This window comes from Emys orbicularis, chromosome 16, assembly GCF_028017835.1.
Source record: "Emys orbicularis isolate rEmyOrb1 chromosome 16, rEmyOrb1.hap1, whole genome shotgun sequence".
Classification (NCBI taxonomy): Eukaryota; Metazoa; Chordata; order Testudines; family Emydidae; genus Emys; species Emys orbicularis.
This window is the reverse complement of record NC_088698.1, coordinates 6,988,688-7,009,976: the sequence shown is the minus strand read 5'-3', so window position 1 is coordinate 7,009,976 and position 21,289 is coordinate 6,988,688. Positions and strand designations below refer to the sequence as shown.

General features: G+C 48.7%; 1 protein-coding gene across 1 annotated transcript in view; it reads left to right on the top strand.

Annotated features, from left to right (window-relative positions):
• Positions 1-20,662, top strand: part of RBM19 (RNA binding motif protein 19) — a 111,965-nt gene extending 91,303 nt beyond the window's left edge. Inside the window, exons 24-25 of the mRNA XM_065417675.1 lie at positions 2,314-2,434; positions 20,214-20,662. Of these exons, the coding sequence (XP_065273747.1) occupies positions 2,314-2,402 (89 nt within the window). The 3' untranslated portion in view covers positions 2,403-2,434; positions 20,214-20,662. The remainder of the gene's footprint in view (positions 1-2,313; positions 2,435-20,213) is intronic.
• Positions 20,663-21,289: the final 627 nt, after the last annotated feature.

The following is a 21,289-nucleotide window of genomic DNA, read 5'->3' as shown; positions in this document are numbered from 1 at the left end:
CCTTCCTCCTGTCTCCAGGGGTCTGACGCTGAGCGGAAGCCATAGCAGGAGAATTCCCCCCTCCCCCCCGCCCAGATCTCCCCTCCCCTTCACCTGTCTCCCACAGCATTCCTAAAGTATAGAAGTCGAGGGAGACCAATTCTGGCATTCTGTCAAGGAATTAATTGAAAAATAAAATCATTAGATGGGAACTCCAGAAATGCAAAATTGTTTAAGGGGGAAAGAAGGGGTGTGAGCTTTTGTCAGGTTAATTTCTTCTGTATTGATGCTTTGTGACATTTCCTTGTTGTTTATCTTCGGCAGCAGCTGTAATACTAAAAGAAAATGCACAGCTTGTTCCATTTATTTATTTTACACCTTTCTTCAGTCCTACGGTATGTTTGTTTGTTTGAGAAACCCAGTGAGGCTTTTGATGTCTGAGAGCCGGATTTAAACAGCTGTTCTCCGTGTGGAGGTGCGCTTCCTCATGGGAGGAGGATGGGGGGGGGGGGGTAGCTTGTCTGTCTTTCCTCAGCAAGCAGGGCTAAAGGTCTGCCTTGGCTGGTGTCACTAAGCTGGGTGATAATTTTTCCACAGATGCTCGCCTGGAGCTTGAAATGAATTCACTCTGGCCACGCTCGCTCTCCTCTGGGTTCATTCTTGGCAAGCATATCGCCCAGGCGGGTTATCCCTAATGTCGCACCTTCCAAAGAAAGCTGCCGTTAACGGTGTACACGAGAGGGCTCACCCCACGTGCTGGTGCCATGATCCAACATGGAGACGGAAAAGCCCCATGTGATTTACATGACTAATCCCAACTAGCCAGCACAGCTTGAGCCTCATGTAACGTTCGTGATCAATCCACATTGCTGGCCCGTGGACACACAAATGTAGCATGTAGCCCTGTCCTGGGTGGATCATCCACTTCCTCCCTGACAAATAGCAGTGGGACCCTCAGTCCTGACTTGAATGCCTCATGGGGGCTTAAATGCCCATGAGCTGTGCTCCTGTATAAATGGATTCAGTAGATCAGGGTACATCAAAGGAGTGGGCACTGCAAGGCATCCCACTGCATACTTCTTTAAAGCAATTTGGGTGTTTGCTTCCAAACAAAGGCCTGTCACCGCAGGGGCCGCAGCAGGAGAGGGGTTAAATCTCCCGCCGGCTTTGGAGGCAGTGAGGCATAAGCTGTCGCTCGCCACCCCCTGGAACACCCGGCCCCAGGGAGCGCCCCTTATTGGGGAGCGGGTCGAAATCAGGCTGCGTCTGCATGGCACAGCCCCAGCGTCGTTAACATCAGCCAAGAGAGTGACAGGCATTTAGTTCATGCTTTGCCGCACCTGCCCTTCTGTTTCCGGCGGCCGCCGCTGCCACAGCTCCCATTACCTCCCTGCAAATTCAATTTCCAGAGGCCATTGTGCACTGCCAGAGCCTGATTATTACGAAGAAGCAAATGATAGTTGAGGGCTTTAAAGACGAGCTGCTCGGGAGAGCTAGAGCGGGGGAGAGGGAGCTAACGAGGATGGCGTACGCAGCCCGGGGTTGCTGCAGGGGGGATCGGGGCAGCCAGCGTCCCTCCTCTGTACGCCGTCCAGGGGACATTATCCTGGCGGGGAAGCTGCCGGTTGCCTTGCCCCCACTCCCATCCCCAGGTCAGTATCCCCCTCCATGTGCTCTCATCTCGCTGAGACCAGGTGTGCTGCCCCTCTCTCCTGCTCTTCACCCCTTTGCTTCCTGTGATGAGCCCCTCTGATAGGCTCCGCACGCACGCATGACATCTGGCTGCCCCCCATAGGGCACAAGTTTTCTCCCTTGTCAGAGAGGAGAACGGGGGATGATCTGCAATCCCCTCCCACCCCTCCCCAACACACACTCATCCTGCAGAACAGCAAGTGGAAGGAAACGGACTCCCCAGGAGCCCTCTCCTGCCCTGCCCTCCCCACTGCTACAAAGACAAGCCCACAAGAGTCAGAGCAGCGTGGATGCTTCAACAGCCTGTCCTCTTCCTTCCCACATCCTGCCCCAGGCCCCGTGGAGCAGAGACCAGGGTGCAGGCTCACTCGGCCTTCTGCTCCTCTAAAGGTGAGGAGACCCTTTCAGCTTGTCTGGGGTGGAGAGACGTGATCAGAGCTCAGGCCTGAGAGCCAGGAACGCCCGCGTTCTAATCCCAGGTGTGGCAGCACCGGGCTCTGAAGCGTTTGAACGCGGTTGTTGCCAGCCCGGTGCACTGCTCAGCCCGGGCAGGGGCTGGGAATGCTCCTCAGAAGCATTGTCTTTTAATTGTGTCTGTCTTCTCTCTCCCCACCCTCTCCTCTGCCATCTGGGCCTGCACAGATTCCCCAAAGAAGAAGAAGCGTGCTGTGGCTTTGGACGAAATCCTGGAGCAGCTGGAGGAGGACGGGGATGACGATGCAGGCGACTAGCAGACTCATCGGCTGCTGTTTGGAGTCTGAGGGTATGTGTTCCACGCGGGGCGGGGGCAGGTCCTCTCAAAATTCAGTTGTTTTATTATTTCTATTACGGTAGCGCCTAGGAGCTCCAGTCAAGGATCAGGGTCCCATTGCGCTAGGTGCTGTACAAAGACGGCAGACCCTGCCTCAGAGTTACAGTCTTCGTGTTGGCCTGGATGCAACAGCTGGTCCAAAAAGACAAATGGGGATGGGAGAGGATGCAGGGTATGGGTAAAATAAGCTGCTTAGCAGAGACTCAGAGGTCACAGCCCACCGCTTGCCTGGTCTTTTCCAAGGTGCATGGGCCTTTTGGCTGCAGCGAGTGGCGGCTCTTATAGAAGCAAAGGGCAGGTTTCCTTTCCGTGTGGAAACAGCCCCTGCTCTTCCCTGGTTATCTAGCTCCTCTCATCCAAACTTCCCAAAGCACTTTAGAAACATTGAGTCCCACAGCAGGTATTAAGTGTCATGACTGAGGTCTCTCAGCAGGTCAGTTGCAGAGCTCGGAGAAGACCCTAGCAGTCCCAACTCCCACTTACCAGATGGCACTGCTTCAAAGGCTGGTTGTTCCATTAGCTGGAAGCAGTTCTTGACTGGTTTGCGATGCCCCCATGTGCAACCTGTCACCCTCTCGCCAGTTTTTTTGTCATGATACTGGGGTGGTGGATCAGAACCGGGTCCAGTTCTGGTGCCACGTTTGGGCTTTGGGGTGAAATCGTTCACCAGACTGCTCGCTTTATGTGCTTTCACGTGGCTTTGAGAGGAAAGGCAGTGGAGCTGGAGAAGACCGAATTCTCCCTCACCTGCCCCTGCTCCGTTCGAGGAAACAGATGGGCTGCCAAAAGAGCCTGCCTAGAGACCAGCCAGCAGCTGTTGCCACAAAATGGGTAGCTTGGCAATCTCCTTTCTCCTACCGCCACCGCTGACTTGCGCTGCCTCGCTCCATCTGTAGGGACCAGGCGCCTCAAGGTCACTGAGATGCTACCACAGGGCTGGATGACAGCTGTGCTGTTCAGACACCGCTGTGACATTCTACAGTCACCTGCTACAAACTGCTCTAGACGGCTGTCATATTGGAGGGGTTTGGCTAGCTCAGGACTCGCAGCATGCAGCCAGTCCCCTCTAGAGTCTCGGGTTTGCAGCGAGCAAAGGCGTCGCAGGGATGAAACGAGACTGAGATCTTAGTCCCGTTTCTAGTGGGCAGGTAGCCACCGCACCATCGCAGTGAAATCCAATTGGGACCTCTCGCCATCTCAGCGGAGGGGCCAGAGATGGAGTGGGACACAGACAGTGAGCTCCTCTGACCCAGGGGGCTGAGCACTCTGTGTATTGTGGTGAGCCAGTGTGTGGGTACCATGCCCAGATATGCCGGCTTTGTGCAGAGAGGGCTTGTCAGTCTGATGCTTCTCATCAGGGCTAAATTCTCTGGCAAAGTAGGATGGAAGTGAAACGCTGTGACACAAAACAAAAGCCACCTAGCCCCAAAGTGGCATGTAATAGGATTCAAGATGTTGCACTGCCTTCTTCCTTTGACTGGTAAGCTACTTAGAGTGTCTTGTTCATGCTGCCTTGAGTGGTAATTGGCATTGCTCCCTGGCGTGGGGCGCAGGGAGGGGACACAGTCCCGAAGGCTCTAGGGAGGATGGAACAGCTTCTGTGGAAACCATTGCATGCTAATAAATAAGCCAGGCCTGCTGCACCCTTCTGTGCCTGCGATTGCAGGTTATAGCTCCCCGCAGCAAATCCTGCACCCCCGCAGCAAATCCTGCTCACCCAGCACTAGTGCCCGCAACCAGTGGCGCTCGTGCAAGGACAGTGGCTGCCGGATAGTGGCTGCTACAGATTTTTTTATGTGCATTTGCTTATGGTGTGGGGGACAGATACAGATGGCACATTTCACCCTTAATGTGAATTCCAGCCTTCCGCTACATTTTCAGGTTTAACTTAATATTCTATTCATATAGATGGTTTTTTGGTTGCTGAGTTTCTAGGGAGAAATTTATTTTGGGATTTTTTTTTAATTGGGTAGATTTATCGTAAACTCCTCTTCAGTGCAGGTGGCTAGACGTGGCTGTATTTTCACCTTCTGCATGTGCAGACGTGCGCGAGGCAGCGTTTCAAATTGTTGCACCAATCAGAAATTTGTGTGTGTATTTAAGTGCAATGACTTTCATTTCTTCCTTAATGATGTGTCAGTGCGGCTCCCGCTGTAGGTGCACTGGCCCCTCGGGCACTCGATCAGATGTTTTTGAGGAGCAGCATCCAACAGGGCTATACATATGCCCTATGCCACCTCACGCTCCTGTGTGAGGGCATGAAGAGCTGAGAGGTCACGGTCCCTCCGTTCTCTGACTCGGCAGCGACATGGTTCCTGGCGACTGTCCGACCCACTGCTCTTTCGTGAGCTTCAAACTCATTAGTTTTGTGAAGAGTCTTTCATCGCTTTCCTCCGTTGTTAATTCTTTGAAACGGGATGTTCCAAAACTAAGAGAAAAAGATCAAGAGACACCCACCCGGGCACAGCAGGGCAGGGTGCTTCATGCTAACTGCCATGGTGGACTCCAAGCCTTCGGGGTTTGGGCTCTACCCGACCTACAACGAACTCATCCCTCTCGTCGATGGGCACAGCTGATGCCCTGTCTGTCTGGGGGAGGGTCGCATCCTTGATAGGTACTTGGTGTGCAAATCATTCTTGTCAAGGATTCGTGCGCCCAGGGACACGTGGCTCAGACTTCACCTGCTCAAGCAGTTGATGCATGTCACCTCAGCCTGGAGGAGACATCCGCCTCCGAGGAACCCATGGGGTGACCCTCAGCAAGTTCTTCTCTGAGCAGACACCGCATCCTGGGGTCTAGCAGTGAGAAGAAAGGCAGGAAGAAAACCCCGTCAAAGTCAGCACTGATGACATTGATGCCAATCACCCAGCACTGGGGCCACCGATGCAGCTGAGTCCAGCAGCCACCTCAACATGTACGTGGTGCCACTTGCCAGCTCTGGTTCAGGGCAGTCGATTCTCCAGTGAAACCCCTGATAGACAAGAAGGTGGAAGTACTGTATCATGTTACTAGGAGCTGGCTGACACCCTCAAACACTTGAAAAGGGTTCCCGTTCTCAGTCCCCTCCCCAGCAAAGGTCTTCATCACAGATGTGTCAGAGACAGGATGGAGAGCTCACTTGCACCACCTGTAGATCTGAGTCACCTGGTTCCCAAACAACAGGGGGCTGCATGTGTACATCCCAGAACTCGGCCATCAGAATGGCCTGTATGCCGTTCCTGCCTCTTCTCCAAAACTCAGTTGTGGTGATCGTCGCAGACAACATGATGACCATGTGCTGGATAAACAAGCAAGGGGGTGCCCACTCCTCACCCCTCTGCCTCAAAGCCATCGACTTCTGGAACAGGTGCCATCAGAACAGGGTAACACCAGTGGCCCGTCACCTCCCAGGAATCAGACTTGTGAGCAGGCAGTTAGTGATCACCACATATGGTCATTGCACAGATCCATCACAAAAGTGACTTCCAACAGTGGAGACCCCCGAGTCAGACTTGTTCGCCACCAAGAGCAACACGCATTGTCCGAACTTCGGCTCCGAAAGAGGCCTGAGTCATTCCGAATTTCTTCCTCCTGCAGTGGAACCAAGAGTGTCTTTCTTCCAATTCCCCTGATTTCCAGAGTGACTTCCAGAATCAAAAGAGGCAAAGCCATGACCCTGAGTTGTTTTCTCTGATGGTAAAGCAAAACCCAACAAAGGAATGAGCTCAGACTGACGTTCCATTAACTTAAGTTGAAAATTAGGCTCCTAAGTCATCTACGTGCTTTTGAAAATGTTACCGGCTCTGTGGACTGTGTGAGTAGAACAGGTCAGGAAAGGCACCTGCTCATAAACCTCTTGAGGTTACCCAGGTGTCACGGGATGACGAAGGCCAATTAGGGCATCTACTTTCCCTGCCAATCCTGGGGTGCGCCCTAGTTTTCAATTGCTTTGCCCGGTCTAGTTTTAATATTTCTAAGGAAAAGGTCCCCCCACACACACCCTCTTTCAGTCTTAGCTGTGTCCTCAGAACTAGCCCCTTGTGTGCGCAATAGTCTGCCAGCTCTTAGTGGCATGTGTTGGTTTTGTGTGCTATGTATTAGTGTGAGAGAGGCTGTTTTTCTCTGTGATAGCTGTCTATTGTTGCAAGACTCTTACCAATACGCCTAGCAGTGGGATGCTCATAACCTTACTTATTATTGGACTTTTGTTAAACCCACAACACCGGTGGCCTCCTGAGTAGTGACTCAAAACACATCTGGGCCTGCAGCTGACCAATAACCTTTCTAATATGTCTGCCTTCCCGGGCTCCCGTTTGTGACGGAAGCACGCTCAGCATCAGGGCTCTGCTGATGAAAGGAAAGGTGGCTACATGACCACAGGAATAATCCAAGCTGGGTTAAATAACTGTCTGCTCCATGCTGTGCGTCTGGAATAAGTACAGGGCCTTGAGATACCATTTGTCCTTTTGGAATGGCTCTAATATAAGGATGCCTCCAGATGCATCTGCTTTTAACACCTTCCTCTTGAGAAGGGAGCAAGAGGAGAGACGTGGGGGTGGGGAGGGAGCAGCGTGAGGGGAAAGGACGGTGAGCATTGGTTAGAGCCGGGAATTGCACAGGCAGGGTAGAGTCTGGCAACAATAGACACAGAGCTCTCCCCATGTACCTCTGGCCTGATCCAGAGCATTCTGCCCTTCCAGTCCTTTGTAGGCACCGGGAACAAAGGCACCATCATCCCTTTAATGTTGCCTGCAGCTCCAGTCATGCTGAACTGGACTGTTAAGTATCTGCATGGGGAACAAGCATTGAATAATGGGCTCTTCAAATAGCAGCGAAAGGGCGAAGGTGATCCAGGGGTTGGAAGTGGAAGCGCGACAAATTCAGACTGGAAATAAGGGGTCAACTTTTAACAGTGAGGGTCATTAACCACTGGAATCATTTTACCAAGGGTCGTGATGGATTCTCCATCACTGACAATTTTTACAGTCAAGATGGGATGTTTTGCTAAAAGCTCGGCTCTAGGAGTTATCGTGGGGCAGGTCTCTGGCCAGCGTTACGCAGGAGGTCAGACTAGATGATCACAGTGGTCCCTTCTGGCCTTGGAATCTAGGAATCTGTTAACTGCATTGGTGGTTTTGTTACTTGACCAAACGTCCACTTGGTAATAGGCAAACTCACTTTTGCTTGACGCCCAAGATTTAGGTTCATCTCTGCAGTGGAGCAAGACTAGTGCAAGACTGGAGCAAGACTAAATGTCACTGTAGCCCTTATGCAGTGCTTCGCCCTGTGCTAACATGGATTCTCCCAACCCTCTTAAGAGGAAGGATGGACATTGCCCTCATGTTGCAGATTGGTAAACTGAGGCACGGAAAGGTTAAAGTGGTGTGTCAGCTTGTCAGGAAAAGGGATGGGGTTAAGACTGATTGGAAGCTCTTTGAGGCGGGGCACCATCTTCTTGCTCTGGGTTTGTACAACTCCTAGCACAATGGGATCTGGACTATGACCGGACTCCTAAGAGCTACAGTGATATCAGTGATTAATAACCACTGTGGCATTCCTGTCTCCTGCTCAGTCTGTGGTACCTTTATCTACTGTGCCTTTGGGGAGGGAAAAACAAAGAGAAAGCCCTATTATTGATCTCCGATAGCTGTGAGGTCATCAAGATTATGATGATTTCACGGCATGAAATTGAGAAGACAGGCTGGGTAGAGATGCATCTTTTGATGGGGAAGTTTCCAATTGGCTTGTGCAGATGGAATTTGCATATTTGGAAATGAGAACTAGAAGGCTGGGTGGGGGTGGGTGGAAATCATGTAAAAGATAAGTCGAGATTCTGGTTCATTTTAAATAGGTATGGCTAGGGAGCGAGTAGAGGAGTGGAAAGACGACAAATAGTTGATATCCATTCTACCCTGATGACAACTGGTGGGGGTCAGAATGGGGGTTCTGACTCCAGCCTTTTAAAAGCACACGTGGAAGACAACTTAAGCAAGGCTTGACGGGGTTGTGGGTTTGTTGGGTTTCCCTCCCCCCGTCCTTTCTTATTGTCTTTTATGGCAGGGCAGATTTCTTGCTGAGCGTCTCTGTGCTGTGTAGCAGCCACGAAAAGGATTAGCGCAAGCAGAGCATGTAGGCTTTAGAGAACAGAGCAGAGTTTGGTTTCAACATCTAATTCAATTTGTTCTGCCGAGATTGAAATATGAAATGGTTGCCAGTCAAACGTTCAAAGGCGCAGGGGAGGGGGGGAAGGGAGCCTTCTCGCATTTAAATTTTAATGAAAATTAATTTAACCCTTTGATATGTTTTAAAACATGTTATTCCCCATTGGTGTACAGGCTTTTCCTCTTTGAAAGTAATGAAGACTTTCTTTTCCCTTAATGATACTTATCTCATTCAGCAGTTGGCATTGGCCAATTTTTCAGACAATTTAGTTTCAAACAAATCTCTTTAATGTTGGTGGGGGAAGCTTTTACCTGTATGTACATATATAATGTATGTATGCGTGTATGTACGTATGTGTGTATTGTTATGGAGGCGCTGATCACAGCTACGCAGTTTTGTGTTTGTTTGTGTGTGTGAGAGAGAGAGAGAATATTATGGAGGTGCTGATCACAGCTCCATGGTACAATTTGAGTTGATTTTTACTCTTCGAGCAAGGATTCAACTTCTTTGTTATGTACGAAGAACACCATGAAGTCTGTCCCTGAAATTACAGCACTTACTCAAAAGGGATTTTCTGACAACGTACAAGTATATCCATTAATTAGTTTGAATTGAAATGAAATTGTAAATGTGTCCTTTAAGAAATTTAGCACCCATCGTAAGACCTTTTTTGGTCTCAAATGAACCTAATGATGGAATAATACAAACTCTTCTCACTTCCCTTATCGTTAATTCCCCAAATATCCCTATATTGATTTTTAGCCTTACGTGTATTCTCAACATGACCTCCATAATGTGTTTATTTTGGCTGGGAATTATTAGTATTATTTATTATTTGTTTTATGGTGGTACCTAGCAGCCCCAGTCATGGATCACAGAACAAATAAATATATATTTAAATGAAGTGTTGTCAGTCAGATCCTCCAGTGATGTAAATTGGCATAGGTCCATTGAATTCTGCTGATTTACCCCAGCTAAGAATCCAGCTCAGTTGTGTGTTGGGAAGAAGGGAACTGGAGACCAAAGACCACAGAGAGGGCGGAGACAACAGGGACAGGGTTTTATTAGAATGTAGCCTTTTTACTGAGTTAGATAAAGTAATATGGTTTCATGTAACTGAGCTTTAATGCATAGCTGCCCATTGCCAAAGGCCTCAGTGGCAGCAGTACCTACTATGGGACAACAATAATACCGGCTTAATACAGACCGTAATAAACCTATCAGCCGAGATTTTCAACAGTGATTTTGAGTGCCCCCATTTTGGGGACATCTTAAAGGGTTATGCATTTTAAGTGCTCAGCACTTCCTGAAAATCAACTTAAATTGGGCATCCAAAATCACAATCCACTTTTGGAAAATTTTGGCCAGGGTCGGTGGGGTTTCTCTGGTCCATCCCATACCCCAGACAGAAGGGAAACCACAGGGGATAGCCTGCAATCCGCATGTAGATGTTAAACCAGCATCCAGGCCTGCTGTGCTGTTGTTTCCCGTGCTGTACCCTGGTGTGACGACGTGGGCTTTTATTCATCTTATGTTGCATGCGAGTCTTACTGTCCTATACTAATCTTGCGTGGACCTCAGTTTCCCTGTGTACTGCACCAATATTTCGGTGGTGGGCATTGGGTGTGTGATGTTTTTCTGAGGCCCTCGGGGCAGGTGAGGCTGCTCCAGCTGTCTGCACATAGGCTATGGCCGGTGCCTTTCATAACCTGAGACACCCAGGAGGGGGATGCGACCAGGTGACACCTTTTGCCCAGGAAGCAGGACAGAGACGAGGAGGAGGAGCAGTGGGCGTGTTGGAGGTCAGGTGGCTGGAAGCTGGGCAGTCTGCTTGGGGGGACTGGAAGAGGGGAATTCCAGGGCGTCTGGCACAGGACTCCCCAAGATGGACTTGGCTGAAAGTCATTGATTTTTGTGCTAACAAGTTCTGTTCTATACTGTGTTCCTGCTGGCTGAGAGTCACTGCGGAGTTGCGGTGCAGGGCCCTCTGGCTTCCCCATGAGCCCTGCCCAGGCAGACTCGCTGCGGGAAGCGCCCGTGAGGAAGGGGATGCTCAATGCTCTGAGGTCAGACCCAGCAAGGTCGAAGCTGTGTAAGCGTCTTGCCCTGGCGACAGTCTACTCAGAGAGAGGAGGCTCCCCAGAGTCCTGACTGGCTTCGTATGGAGTAGTTCCAGAGCATCACCCGGTGACTCCGTGACACCTTGTGTTGCTGCCTACTCAAGAAAGCTTGATGATCTCTGTGTGTGTTTGTGTGTGTGTGTGTGTGTGTGTGTGTGTCCCCTTGCATCACTCTGGTACCTAGGTCCAGAGTTCAGGGGCGGTTTCCTTTTGTCGTCTTAGATGCAGAAATGAGGTGAGCAGGGAGAGAAAGAGGGGTGGCTTGAGGTGTTTGCCTCTCTTTATAGTTTCCATCCCCCTTTTGAAAAACATTTCCATCTGGAAACTAGGGGACAGAGTCTGTGTGGAAGGATGTTCCCTGCTGTTTTTTCCCCCCGTCTGAGCCTCCTTGGTTTTGCCTTCCTGCTTGATAACTCTGTTTACTGCTTACATGCAAATTAAGGCAAACATGCGCTCTTTTGTTCGAGACAGGCCTTTTGGACCAGTTTGGTGCTATGTGGATCTTGAACATGCACTCTTAGCATCAGGCTGGGGAATCTTATAACTTCACATACAGTGTTGCCACACACATTTGATCAGGACAATACTGAGCAGCAAATTATGAGTTTTCAAATGGAACCTTACAAGAAATATCTTGTACAAAGATCATTACAGTATTGTGTAGGCAGTGAATGCAGGGGTGTATTCTGTCACAAGACCCTACCTACATCTCTAGGCAGAATTCAAAGAAACCAGTGCAGTGGACACGGTGAACGTTGTTTCCCTGCCCTTTGTTGGGGATGAAGGAAGAACTCGCAGCTTGTCGCGTTGTTGCAGCATGCTCCCTGCCTTCCCACGTCCGAGCTCCAGCCAGCTGCTGGATCCTTGCAAGGGTGTGTGTAAGCTCTTTAGTCCCGTGGGTCAGTGCCGATGGTCATTCTCCTCTGTAACCCTGCCTGCTCTGCTCAACAACCCACAAAGGAAAAGGTGGCCACATCACTCCCTGCGACTTAGCCCTTTTTGCACTTCTCTGAGCGGCACGCACATCCCATGCATTCTCTCTTCCATTTTGGGTACCGCTGGATTATCAAAGCAATTGCAAACCATGTGCCAGATTTTCTGAAGAGGATGCCTCCCACTGAAGTGTGCAAATACCCCAATCTGTGTGTGCAGATGTAGGGGTCCAGCCCAGGTCCCCAGCCTGTCAGGTTCCCTGTAGCTGCACAATAATTGCAGGTTGAAGCTGGCAACTTGGCGTTTCAGCTGAAGTTACCAAAATCTCTCAAAGGTCAGCTATGGAAGAGCCTGCGGTATTCCCCACCCATGAGCAAGCTCTAGTTTAGAATAATACTAATAATGCCTCACTTCACCAGTAGATCTCAAAGCACTTTACAGACGAGGTCTGGATTGTCATCCCCATTTTTACAGATGAGGAAACTGAGGCACGGGGAGGTGAAGTGACTTGCCCAAGGTCACTCGGCAGGCTGGTGGAAGAGCTAGGAATAGAGCGCAAGTCTCCTGAGTCTAGTCCAACGCTTTATCCATTAGGCCACACTGCCTCCCTCATTCCCTTTGACTGCAAAGGCAGCTAGGAAATGTGGCGGTAGTCAAGTTGCTTAACCTCGTTGTCTCAGTTTCCCCATCTATAAAATACCTCGTGTCTCTCCGGCTGGAAACGGCTGCATGCAGTAAGTGCCAGTGATGATTATTGTGGAGTCCACAGTACAAGTCCCCGCTGTTTGTGCAGGTGTGCTGTGATTTCTTTGGGGTTTTTTTTTGTTTTGTTTTTTTTTAATGTAGCGTTTTGGACTCTTTCCTTAGCTAGTAATTACGTTCTTTCCTCATTATTTATGCCCTTTAAATTTTAAAAACCCTCTGCCTACCCTGCTGGAGAACCTGGCATCAATTATAGAAGATTGCATGGCAGCCCGAAACTACTCCTGCCTCGTCGGACTTTCACTCTCCGCGTCATAAGCCAGTGCTGTGTGCATTGGGCTGGAATGTGTTCTTAAGCCTCCTGCACCCAGCAGTCAAAATGCTCCAATTTTCTGAGCTCCTGGGTGGTGTTGGCTCTCTGTCCCGTAACCTCCAGTTTCCATTCCTGCTCCGGTTTAAAGCATCCCTCACCTCACCCCCTCTGTGCCTGCAGGTAACACAATGCTAGTGTCCACCTGCATACTGTGTCCCATCTAAGTGAACATCAGTGCTGATTGGGGCAGATCCACGTACGCTGGTTAAAAAGTAAATTAGGGCTGTGAAAAGCCACTGTCCAGATTTTCCTTCTATGGTGTGTGTGTGTGTGTGTGTGTGTGTGTGTGTGAGAGAGAGTGATACACACTGCCTCCTATTTTCCCTAAATATATGCATTCGAGAGGGAGAAAAATCACATAGCAGAGACTGAGATTTCAGATTTATCCATTCATGAATAATAATCAGGCTCAGTAATTCACAGTAAATGGGTATCCAAATTGGCTAATAAGGAAGGCTTTCACCCCAAACTGGAACTAGAAGAGAGGTAGTGAGAATATCAACAAACGTTGGCTGACGCATATGTGTACACGATGTGACCTGAATTGGTGAAATATGCAAACCAGTGCCGTACGCGGACGAAATAGCATAAAAATCTGTCAGCAAGGCATGGAAATGGAAGGGGCGAGTGTGGAAGGCAGACATCTTAACATCCCTCCTGAGGGCATTGGCAGCAAGTGCCTTCGGTATTTGACTTCAGCATCTGCGCCGGAGCTGGTGCAGTAGCTCCATGTAATGGCCCTTTGCGTTCTAGAGTGAGCTCTCGAATTGAGCTGCCGTTCTCTATGGTGAGGTTAGTAGCCTTGGTGGAGGGGCAGGGAGAGGTAGGAAATGGCCCCGTGGCTCTCTCCAAGTATATTTGAGCCAGCCTGTGTTGTTCCTCAGGAATGAATGAATACCCCAAACCAAACTGAGCAAGAGGTCTCTAGCTCTTTAAATGATCCAGCATTCTCTGGGAGGTCGAGCTAAATGATCAGAATGGTCCCTTCTGGACTTAACACCTATGAAGTGATGGTTTTGCTGAATTCAGTGCGCATGTGTTTTTGGGGCAGGGAGGAAGGTGTTCTAGCCTGACCAGTAGAATCTGCCAGGATCTTTAAAAAGCCCAACTTCAGGGTGAGTGCCTCAGCAATCTGTTCAGGGAGTAGCGGACGCATCCTGTACTGTGTGCTGGGTTGCCCTTGGTAGTGACGCTGGCGCTCCAGCTAGAGTTGAGGCCATGTACACACCCAGTCGATCCAGAGGAAAGGAATGGCGACCAGACTCTTATCCCTGTGTGGTACAGTTGTTACAATTCGCCTTGAGTTGTCTAGCTTCCAGAGAAACACTGATCTGTTGGGCCTACGGAGCTCTGAGTTGGTACAGAAGATATTCAGTAATCTAGGAACCTCCATCTCTCCTCAAACCACCATATAGTCCTCCTAGGCTAGGCCAGAATTATCTGAATTATGAACTGTGGAGTAAAGGTTGGAAAGGGCTCGTTCTCTTCCCCATGTCACACCAGAAGATAAAGAAATATTGGAACTCCAGAACCTTTGACCTCCACTGTCCCCCTCAGCCATGAATTCTCCTTTCTTCTTGCCATTACCTTCACCAGCCAGAGAGAGAATAAAGGAGTTGGGAGCACAAGGCTGTAATTCACACAAGAGGCTGTGAGGGCGTCAAACCATGGCAGTGCAGCTTGAGACGATGGTGTGCAGCAGCAGAATGCGAGAGCATATGGCTGCCTCTCAGTACCCTCCTGTTGTTCTGCAGGTCGTCTGCATGTGTCGCAAGTGATGGAGCAGTCCCCATCGGTTCACTATAATGCTCTAAGGCTGGGGCACAAGGTTGAACAAAGGTACTGTGTAAATGATTGCACACAGCACTGCTTATAAACATAAATGTGTCATTGGAAAGTTGAGCAAGAGGAGCTGAGATGAGGTATACATATAATAGTGAATTGTGCCCAGAAAGGCTTGTTTGTTGCCCGTGTACTCTGTTATAATAAAGGAGGGCACTCAATGGCAATAAATATAAAACTAATAATTGCATATAAAACTATTTCCCTTTTTAACTTGTGGAACTCACTGAGGCAGGATACTGCTGAGTCAAACCTCTTGGTGACATTTTTAATAAAAGGTTAGACCTGTGAATAAGACTAGCATATGGCTTTTCACAGGGATGCAATCAGATGAGCTTTCATCCTTATCCCAGACTATAAAACCATCAACGGACTGAGTTTAGGAAGGAACTTCCTCCCTTGGTACATTGTGGCACATGGGAGTGTATTTATAGAAGGTGTTGGGAAATTTCTCTGATACATTTTGCATTGGCTGCTGTTGGAGACAGCCACAATGTTAGATTGAAGCCCTGCTGCATTATCTTTTGTCAAGCCGTGATGGCAAGTACCAAAGGGTGCGAGAAGTGAAGAGTTTGAGGAGGGTTGTAAGAGGGGGGGAGTGGATGATGTACAATAGGACTAAACAGAGTCCTTGAAAAAACAATGGGTTTTATGATATCCGCCTGTTCCAGGACATACAACGACCTCTGACTGGCAGGGACTAGGGCAGAACTTCCTCCATAGGCAGGATTTTCCGCAGTTGTCTACTGTAAGGTTTCTGGGACTGTGCTCTGAAGGAGCTGGTCCTGGCCACTGTCAGGCCGGAGACTGCACTGGGCTGATCCCATGTGGCAATCGGTATGTTCCTGGAACTGCAGAAAGAGGCTGGAGGATCACTCCTGCTTAGTCACACCTAAACATGCGTCCTGAGCCCTTATTCCGTGGCTGCAAGTCATGCTGCCATTGTCTCCCTGTATGAATATTTCTTAAGGAGGTCAAGGTCCCAGTTCAGTGCAGCACTTTCTTAAGCACACGCTCAAATCTTTTTGAAGTCAGTGCGACTCTAGCATGTAGTTAAAGTTAAGCACGTTTTTAAGGGTAACATTTTCTAAAATACCTAAGTGACTTAGGAGCTTAAGACCTATTTTTAAAAGTGACGCAGGTACTTATGAGCCTACGGGAAAGTCTACACTACAAAATTGTTTTGCATGGCCATCCTAGCTTCTTCTGTTGGCTGTGAGCGACCTAAGTGCTATGCCTCTCATGCAATTAAGTTGGTTTAGTGGGGGGCTTACATTGGTGGGAGCAACATTGTAGTGCAGATCAGGCCTGAGTCTTATTCAGATTCCAAGAGTCTTTCAGTAGAGCTTAAGCTCCTAAATCACCTACATCCTTTACACTTTATCCTGAGTGTTTTGCTCAACTGAAGCCTGAAAGACTTCAAATGCAGAGTATGTTCCATTGGCCGGCTCCTTTGCAATTCTGGAGAGCATCTCCCAGGGACCAGGGTCTGGTCTGATAGATCATCAATGGGATATCACAGCAAGTGGCTTGGTTCTTTCACTCGCTGTGTGCATGTGGGTGTGTATATGGGGCCAGATCCATATTTTATCTATTCCAAAGGGAAAAATTCATTGAGTTAAAGTTGTAAATATTTATCAATAACTTACAGGGAGGGGGAAAAAACCCTTAGTGGAATGTTGTAGTTTAAAAACACAAATGGCTGAAAACCAAGAAATTCAAAGTTAAAGTTCTACTGAAAAAAGGGAAGGAACTATGGAAACTGCAGAGATAAAATACCCCACACAACCTTAGCTCTGCCCTCATCTACCTGCCAGCATGTGTGTTTTGCATGGTTGCTTATATGTCCTTCAATGTAAATAACAATAAAAAAGACACCTTTGCAACGTTCTAGGTGCCCTAACACAAAATTAATGCTATTTAAATGTTTATAACAGAACTAAAATCCTGCTGTTGGCTAGCAAAAATAGCCCCAACTCTCATCTGCTCTGTTGTTGGGCAGCATTTCACAGCTGTTAAATTACTTTTTAGATTAAGGCAAAACCTAGACCAACGTTAACAGTCCCCTTAGCTCATTTACATAGGGCATTTCTATGGGCCGAGATCAACAGAATGCCGTTTGGCTGAGTTACCACTGATATAACGGTCGCGCCATCCTACGGTGAGATTTGGCAAGATTGCTACACAAAAGTGTGTCTCTTCTTTTCAATTGTAATTTTCTTCTGTTCTTGTGTTTCTGTAACAAGCTGAATCTTACAAAACTTAGCCCACAGGAGGGATCGAGGAAGAGGGCTGTTTTTCTAAGACTTAGATTTTTTTTTAGTATTTTGGGAATTCTTTGTCACATACAGTAGGACTGCTGTGCCCTGGGATCTGTCTGATGGGTCAGCTGCACCCACACTAAAATTCTTGGTGTTTTGGTGCCCAAATTGTCCCCTCTGTATAAGCCCAGCTCCCCTAGATTGTGTCGTCTTTGCCACAGCACCCAGCCTCTGCTATTTGACAGTCCTACACCTTCACCTCCTCAGTCTTTACCTCTCCTCACACTTTTCCTTCTTCCTTGCTGGCAGTCCGGAAACAGGTATGAGCCACAGGGTTTAGAGAGTGGGCAATGACATCCTTTAAACACACAAAACGTGGGCGAAGTGAATGCAACTAGACACACGCCCCTGTGATTTTTTGGTGACCTAAAATAACTTGCACACACTCTTGTGAATCAATCAGTTCTTTGTTGTATCTCGAACGTGGCATGAATAAACAGCTATGAATTTTAGGGTTGTTATGACAGAACAAGGAGCAATGGTCTCAAGTTGCAGTGGGGGAGGTTTAGTTTGGATATTAGGAAAAACTTTTTCACCAGGCGGGTGGTGAAGCACTGGAATGGGTTACCTAGGGAGGTGGCGGAATCTCCTTCCTTAGAGGTTTTTAAGGCCCGGCTTGACAAAGCCCTGGCTGGGATGATTTAGTTGGGGATTGGTCCTGCTTTGAGCAGGGGGTTGGACTAGATACCTCCTGAGGTCCCTTCCAAGCCTGAGATTCTATGATTCTATTCCATCAAAGGGAGTCGGGTGATTGCCATAAACTTGAGTGAAGTTTGGTTCAGCAGATCCCTGATCTGAAACGCATTGATCCCAATGTACCCCGAGAGAGAGGATGATGTTTCAGTTAGGAGTCCTGGGTCCTATGCCCAACAGTGCTACAGGTTTCTTGGTCAAATTCTGCTCTTAAACGTGTGTGAGCCTGGAATGATTCACAAGGCGAGAGTGGCAGCTTCTGGGGTTATGCTAGTAGTAGATGAGAATAGAATGTGACTCCATGGGGGACCTTGGCTGAAAGCTTCGGGGATGCACTAAGATCACCAGTGATGGACATACGCTGAATATCCAGCCAGACCACCTTAAGACCCCAGCTAGAGATCGATCCAGGTGATGTTCAGTCTGCAAGGAGCTATGCCCCTTAGGCCTTTGCCGTGGTGGTGATGATGGGACCTTGGCCAAGCCACTTAAATCAACACTTTCAAAACTGAATGCCTGACGATGGGCACCTGAATCAGTTTAGCTTGATTGTTGAGCCTGCTGAGCTTCCACAGGTCCCATCAAAGCCACTGGGTGCTGTGGACAATCAAGACACTTGATTTAGGTGCTTAACTTCAAGTACCCACATTCAAGCCAAATGTTCAACCCTTTCTGCGTCTCCATTTCCCCATCTGTAAAATGGAGCTTATCCCTCTCAGGGATGTTGTGTGGCTCAAAGGCTGCAAGGTGCTGAGTTCTGGCCCAGATCCAGCCCAGCTCCAAAGCGTGTGCTTAAATGTAAGCACATGAGGAATCCCACCGACTTCAAAGGGGATAAGCACGTGCTTAAGTGCTTCGCTGCATCTTGCAGGATAGAGCACCAGTTAGTCAAAGTTTGAGTCAAGACCCTAAAATGGAAGCCACTACAACGTGGGTTGAAGTGGAGTTACTTTGGATGGAGCCAGGTGTGAGTGAGAGCAGAGTTTGGCTCAGGAAGTCTATAACAGAGCCAAGAACTGAGCCCAGTAAACCCTGTTCCCCAGTTCTGTGCTTTACCCGTCCTCTGGCTTTGGGTCTATAACTGGGTGACTGAAAGCTGGTGACCCTTTCATAAGACTCTGCATTACAAGCCTCATCTTGCTCTCCACTGAACTGCCGTGTCAGTGGAGAGCATCCTGGGTAGTGAGTAAAGAAAAGGAGTAAATCCGCTCCTCTCTTTCCTCCTCGCTCAGTCAGGTCGGTGTTACTCATGCAGCAGTTTTCCCTGGATTACCGCACTCAGGACTTATTACTGGGTTTGCTCACTGAGACCTCTTGGGCTCCATGCAACCAACCCCCTGCATCCATGCTCATCCCCTTCAGATGCAGTGGGGCTGCATCTGAGCATAAGGGGACTCTTAGGTGGTGTGCATCGCAGGATCGGGGCCTGGGTCTTCCATGACAGCCCGAGTAGACCTTGGTTTTGTATCATGTGAGGCAAATTAAACTGCAAATGCTTTGTTTTGGTTTGTTGTTTTCTCCCGGGAGCCTGAGGGGTGGGATAAGAGGCCGTTGTTTAAAAGTGATTCTAAGAACGTAGCAAGGGACTAAATGAGAAAATCCCGATTTGCCAGCCACTGAGACGGGGCCGAGGGCTCGCTGAGGGTCAGCTAGAGAAAGCCTGGATGTGAGCTATGCGTTCTTCCGCCAGTAGGTGAAATGGCACTGGGATTTGGGGAGCCCAGGGACTGTCGTTCTACTGCCATGCAGTCGTCTTTCTAGCCACATGGAAAATAACCGCGCAGGTTTCACTCACTCCAGGCATCCGGGTTTTAAAAATCAAAAACGGGAAGTTTAAAAAAAGAAATCTGTGTTTAAACTGCTGTGTCTTGAGTCCCTCGCGAGAGGCAGCGGCTGCGTTTGCATTAGATAAAGGCGGGAGCAAGGGGGGATGATAGCAGACAGGGTGGCTGAAGGCAAGAACGTTGGACTTAGTTAGAATTCAGCCGTTAGATCTTTCCTTTCTCTCTGATGGCTGAGTGTGATTGACACTTACAAATTACCCAGCCAAAAGTGTCGAGTCTTTGACCCCTGAGTAACATCTTCGGCAAGCCTGAGATTTGCCAGCATTTTGTCATCTAATTACTACAAATCCCTTGAAAATTCACTGGCTGGTGAATTTTTAATGCGGGGCAATTTCAATGTGATGCATTGCCCAGATGGGTACGCGCGTGTGCGCTTTCACTCCCTCCCCCTTCTTTCTCATTCTCTCTCTCCTCCTCCATCCCTTTTGCTTACCTTTATTTTGTGTGGATTAAAACTTTTCCCTAGAATTGGGGAGCAGCAGTGTTCATGTTTAATGGGCATTTCACGTAGTGGGCGTGGCTTTGGAAACTTCACTTAGGGGGTCCGTGTTTCTTTGCCCCCAGCACAAGGGCTGGCTGCTTTCAGGTGCATTGGTCTGGTCACTTTCAGCCTCCCCCCACCTCCACGCTGCTGATGCTATTTGCACATTGGCCTCTGCTGTGTGTGTATTTGGTGGCAGGACATTCTGTCCTGCTTTCTAAACAGTGATGAAAGGTAACAATGCTACATGGGTTTTTTGTTTTGTTTTTCTGTTCCTTCAGGTCGTCTGCTGATGGACACAGAGAGAGCGAGTGGCATCCATCCACCTCTGTATTCTGCAACCAAGAAGATTTGTTGCCATCTGAACCTGCTACGCCAGGCCTTTAAACCAGAGGACCAATTCTTGCTTCAGACACAGGTCTGGTAGCCAGGTCTCTTTAAACCCAAAAGGGAAATGCACCTTGAATCCGCAGGTGGAAGACGAGCCTTTTTCATCTGCGAGCAACGCATGCCAGTCCGCGTGCACCTGTGGAAGGCCCCGTTAAACCAGAGAAGGATTTCAGGCTAGAACATTAACTCCTTCACCTCAGCGAGGTGCACCCCCACCAGCATTGCAATCTGGGGAGCTGGCCCTTCAGATGGAGAACGCTACCCCCCAAGGGAACATCAGTCGCTCACTTTTGTAACTGATTGTTCCCACTGCTTGAATAATTTAAAAAACATCCGTGTACATTTAAAAAAAAAAAAAAAATTCAAGACTGTTACTAAAAGCAGGTGAATCCCTTTTTATTTCTATTAACCACAACTGGGTGTTTATCCGAGCCCACGAGGAAGGTGAAAATATTCGTGTTCATCTCTGAGCCTGTCATTTCTGTCCACGCTCGCAGGCAGCAGAGGCCCTTCCCTTCCCCGGGTTCAAAAGAAAAGAGGCTTTTGCTTTTCAACCGGGGGTAGTGGTTTACATATGTACACGGCTGATAAAGTATTTCACTTCGCCCCCTTCCCCCTGGGAATTGCTGTCTTACGGCAAAACTGCTCTGGCTAACAGAGGATGCAACAGATCACGTGTGTTGGCTGCAAATGTTCTATTTATTTATATATATGTTTTATCACTGCATAGCTTTAAAAAAAAAACCTTCTCTCTGCTGTTGGCCAGATTTGCCTGGTTTCCCAAGGGAGTGGACGTGAGCCCAGTACGATCTCCAGTCACAGTGTCAGCTTGCTCCCTGGGAAGGTGCCTTAAGGCTTCCCTGGAAGGTTACATCTTGTGGCTGCCTAAAATGATTCCAGAGTTTGGGATGTGGTCTCAATTCGTTCCCATCTTTATTGAAGGGGTTTCTGATGCACTCAGCATTGA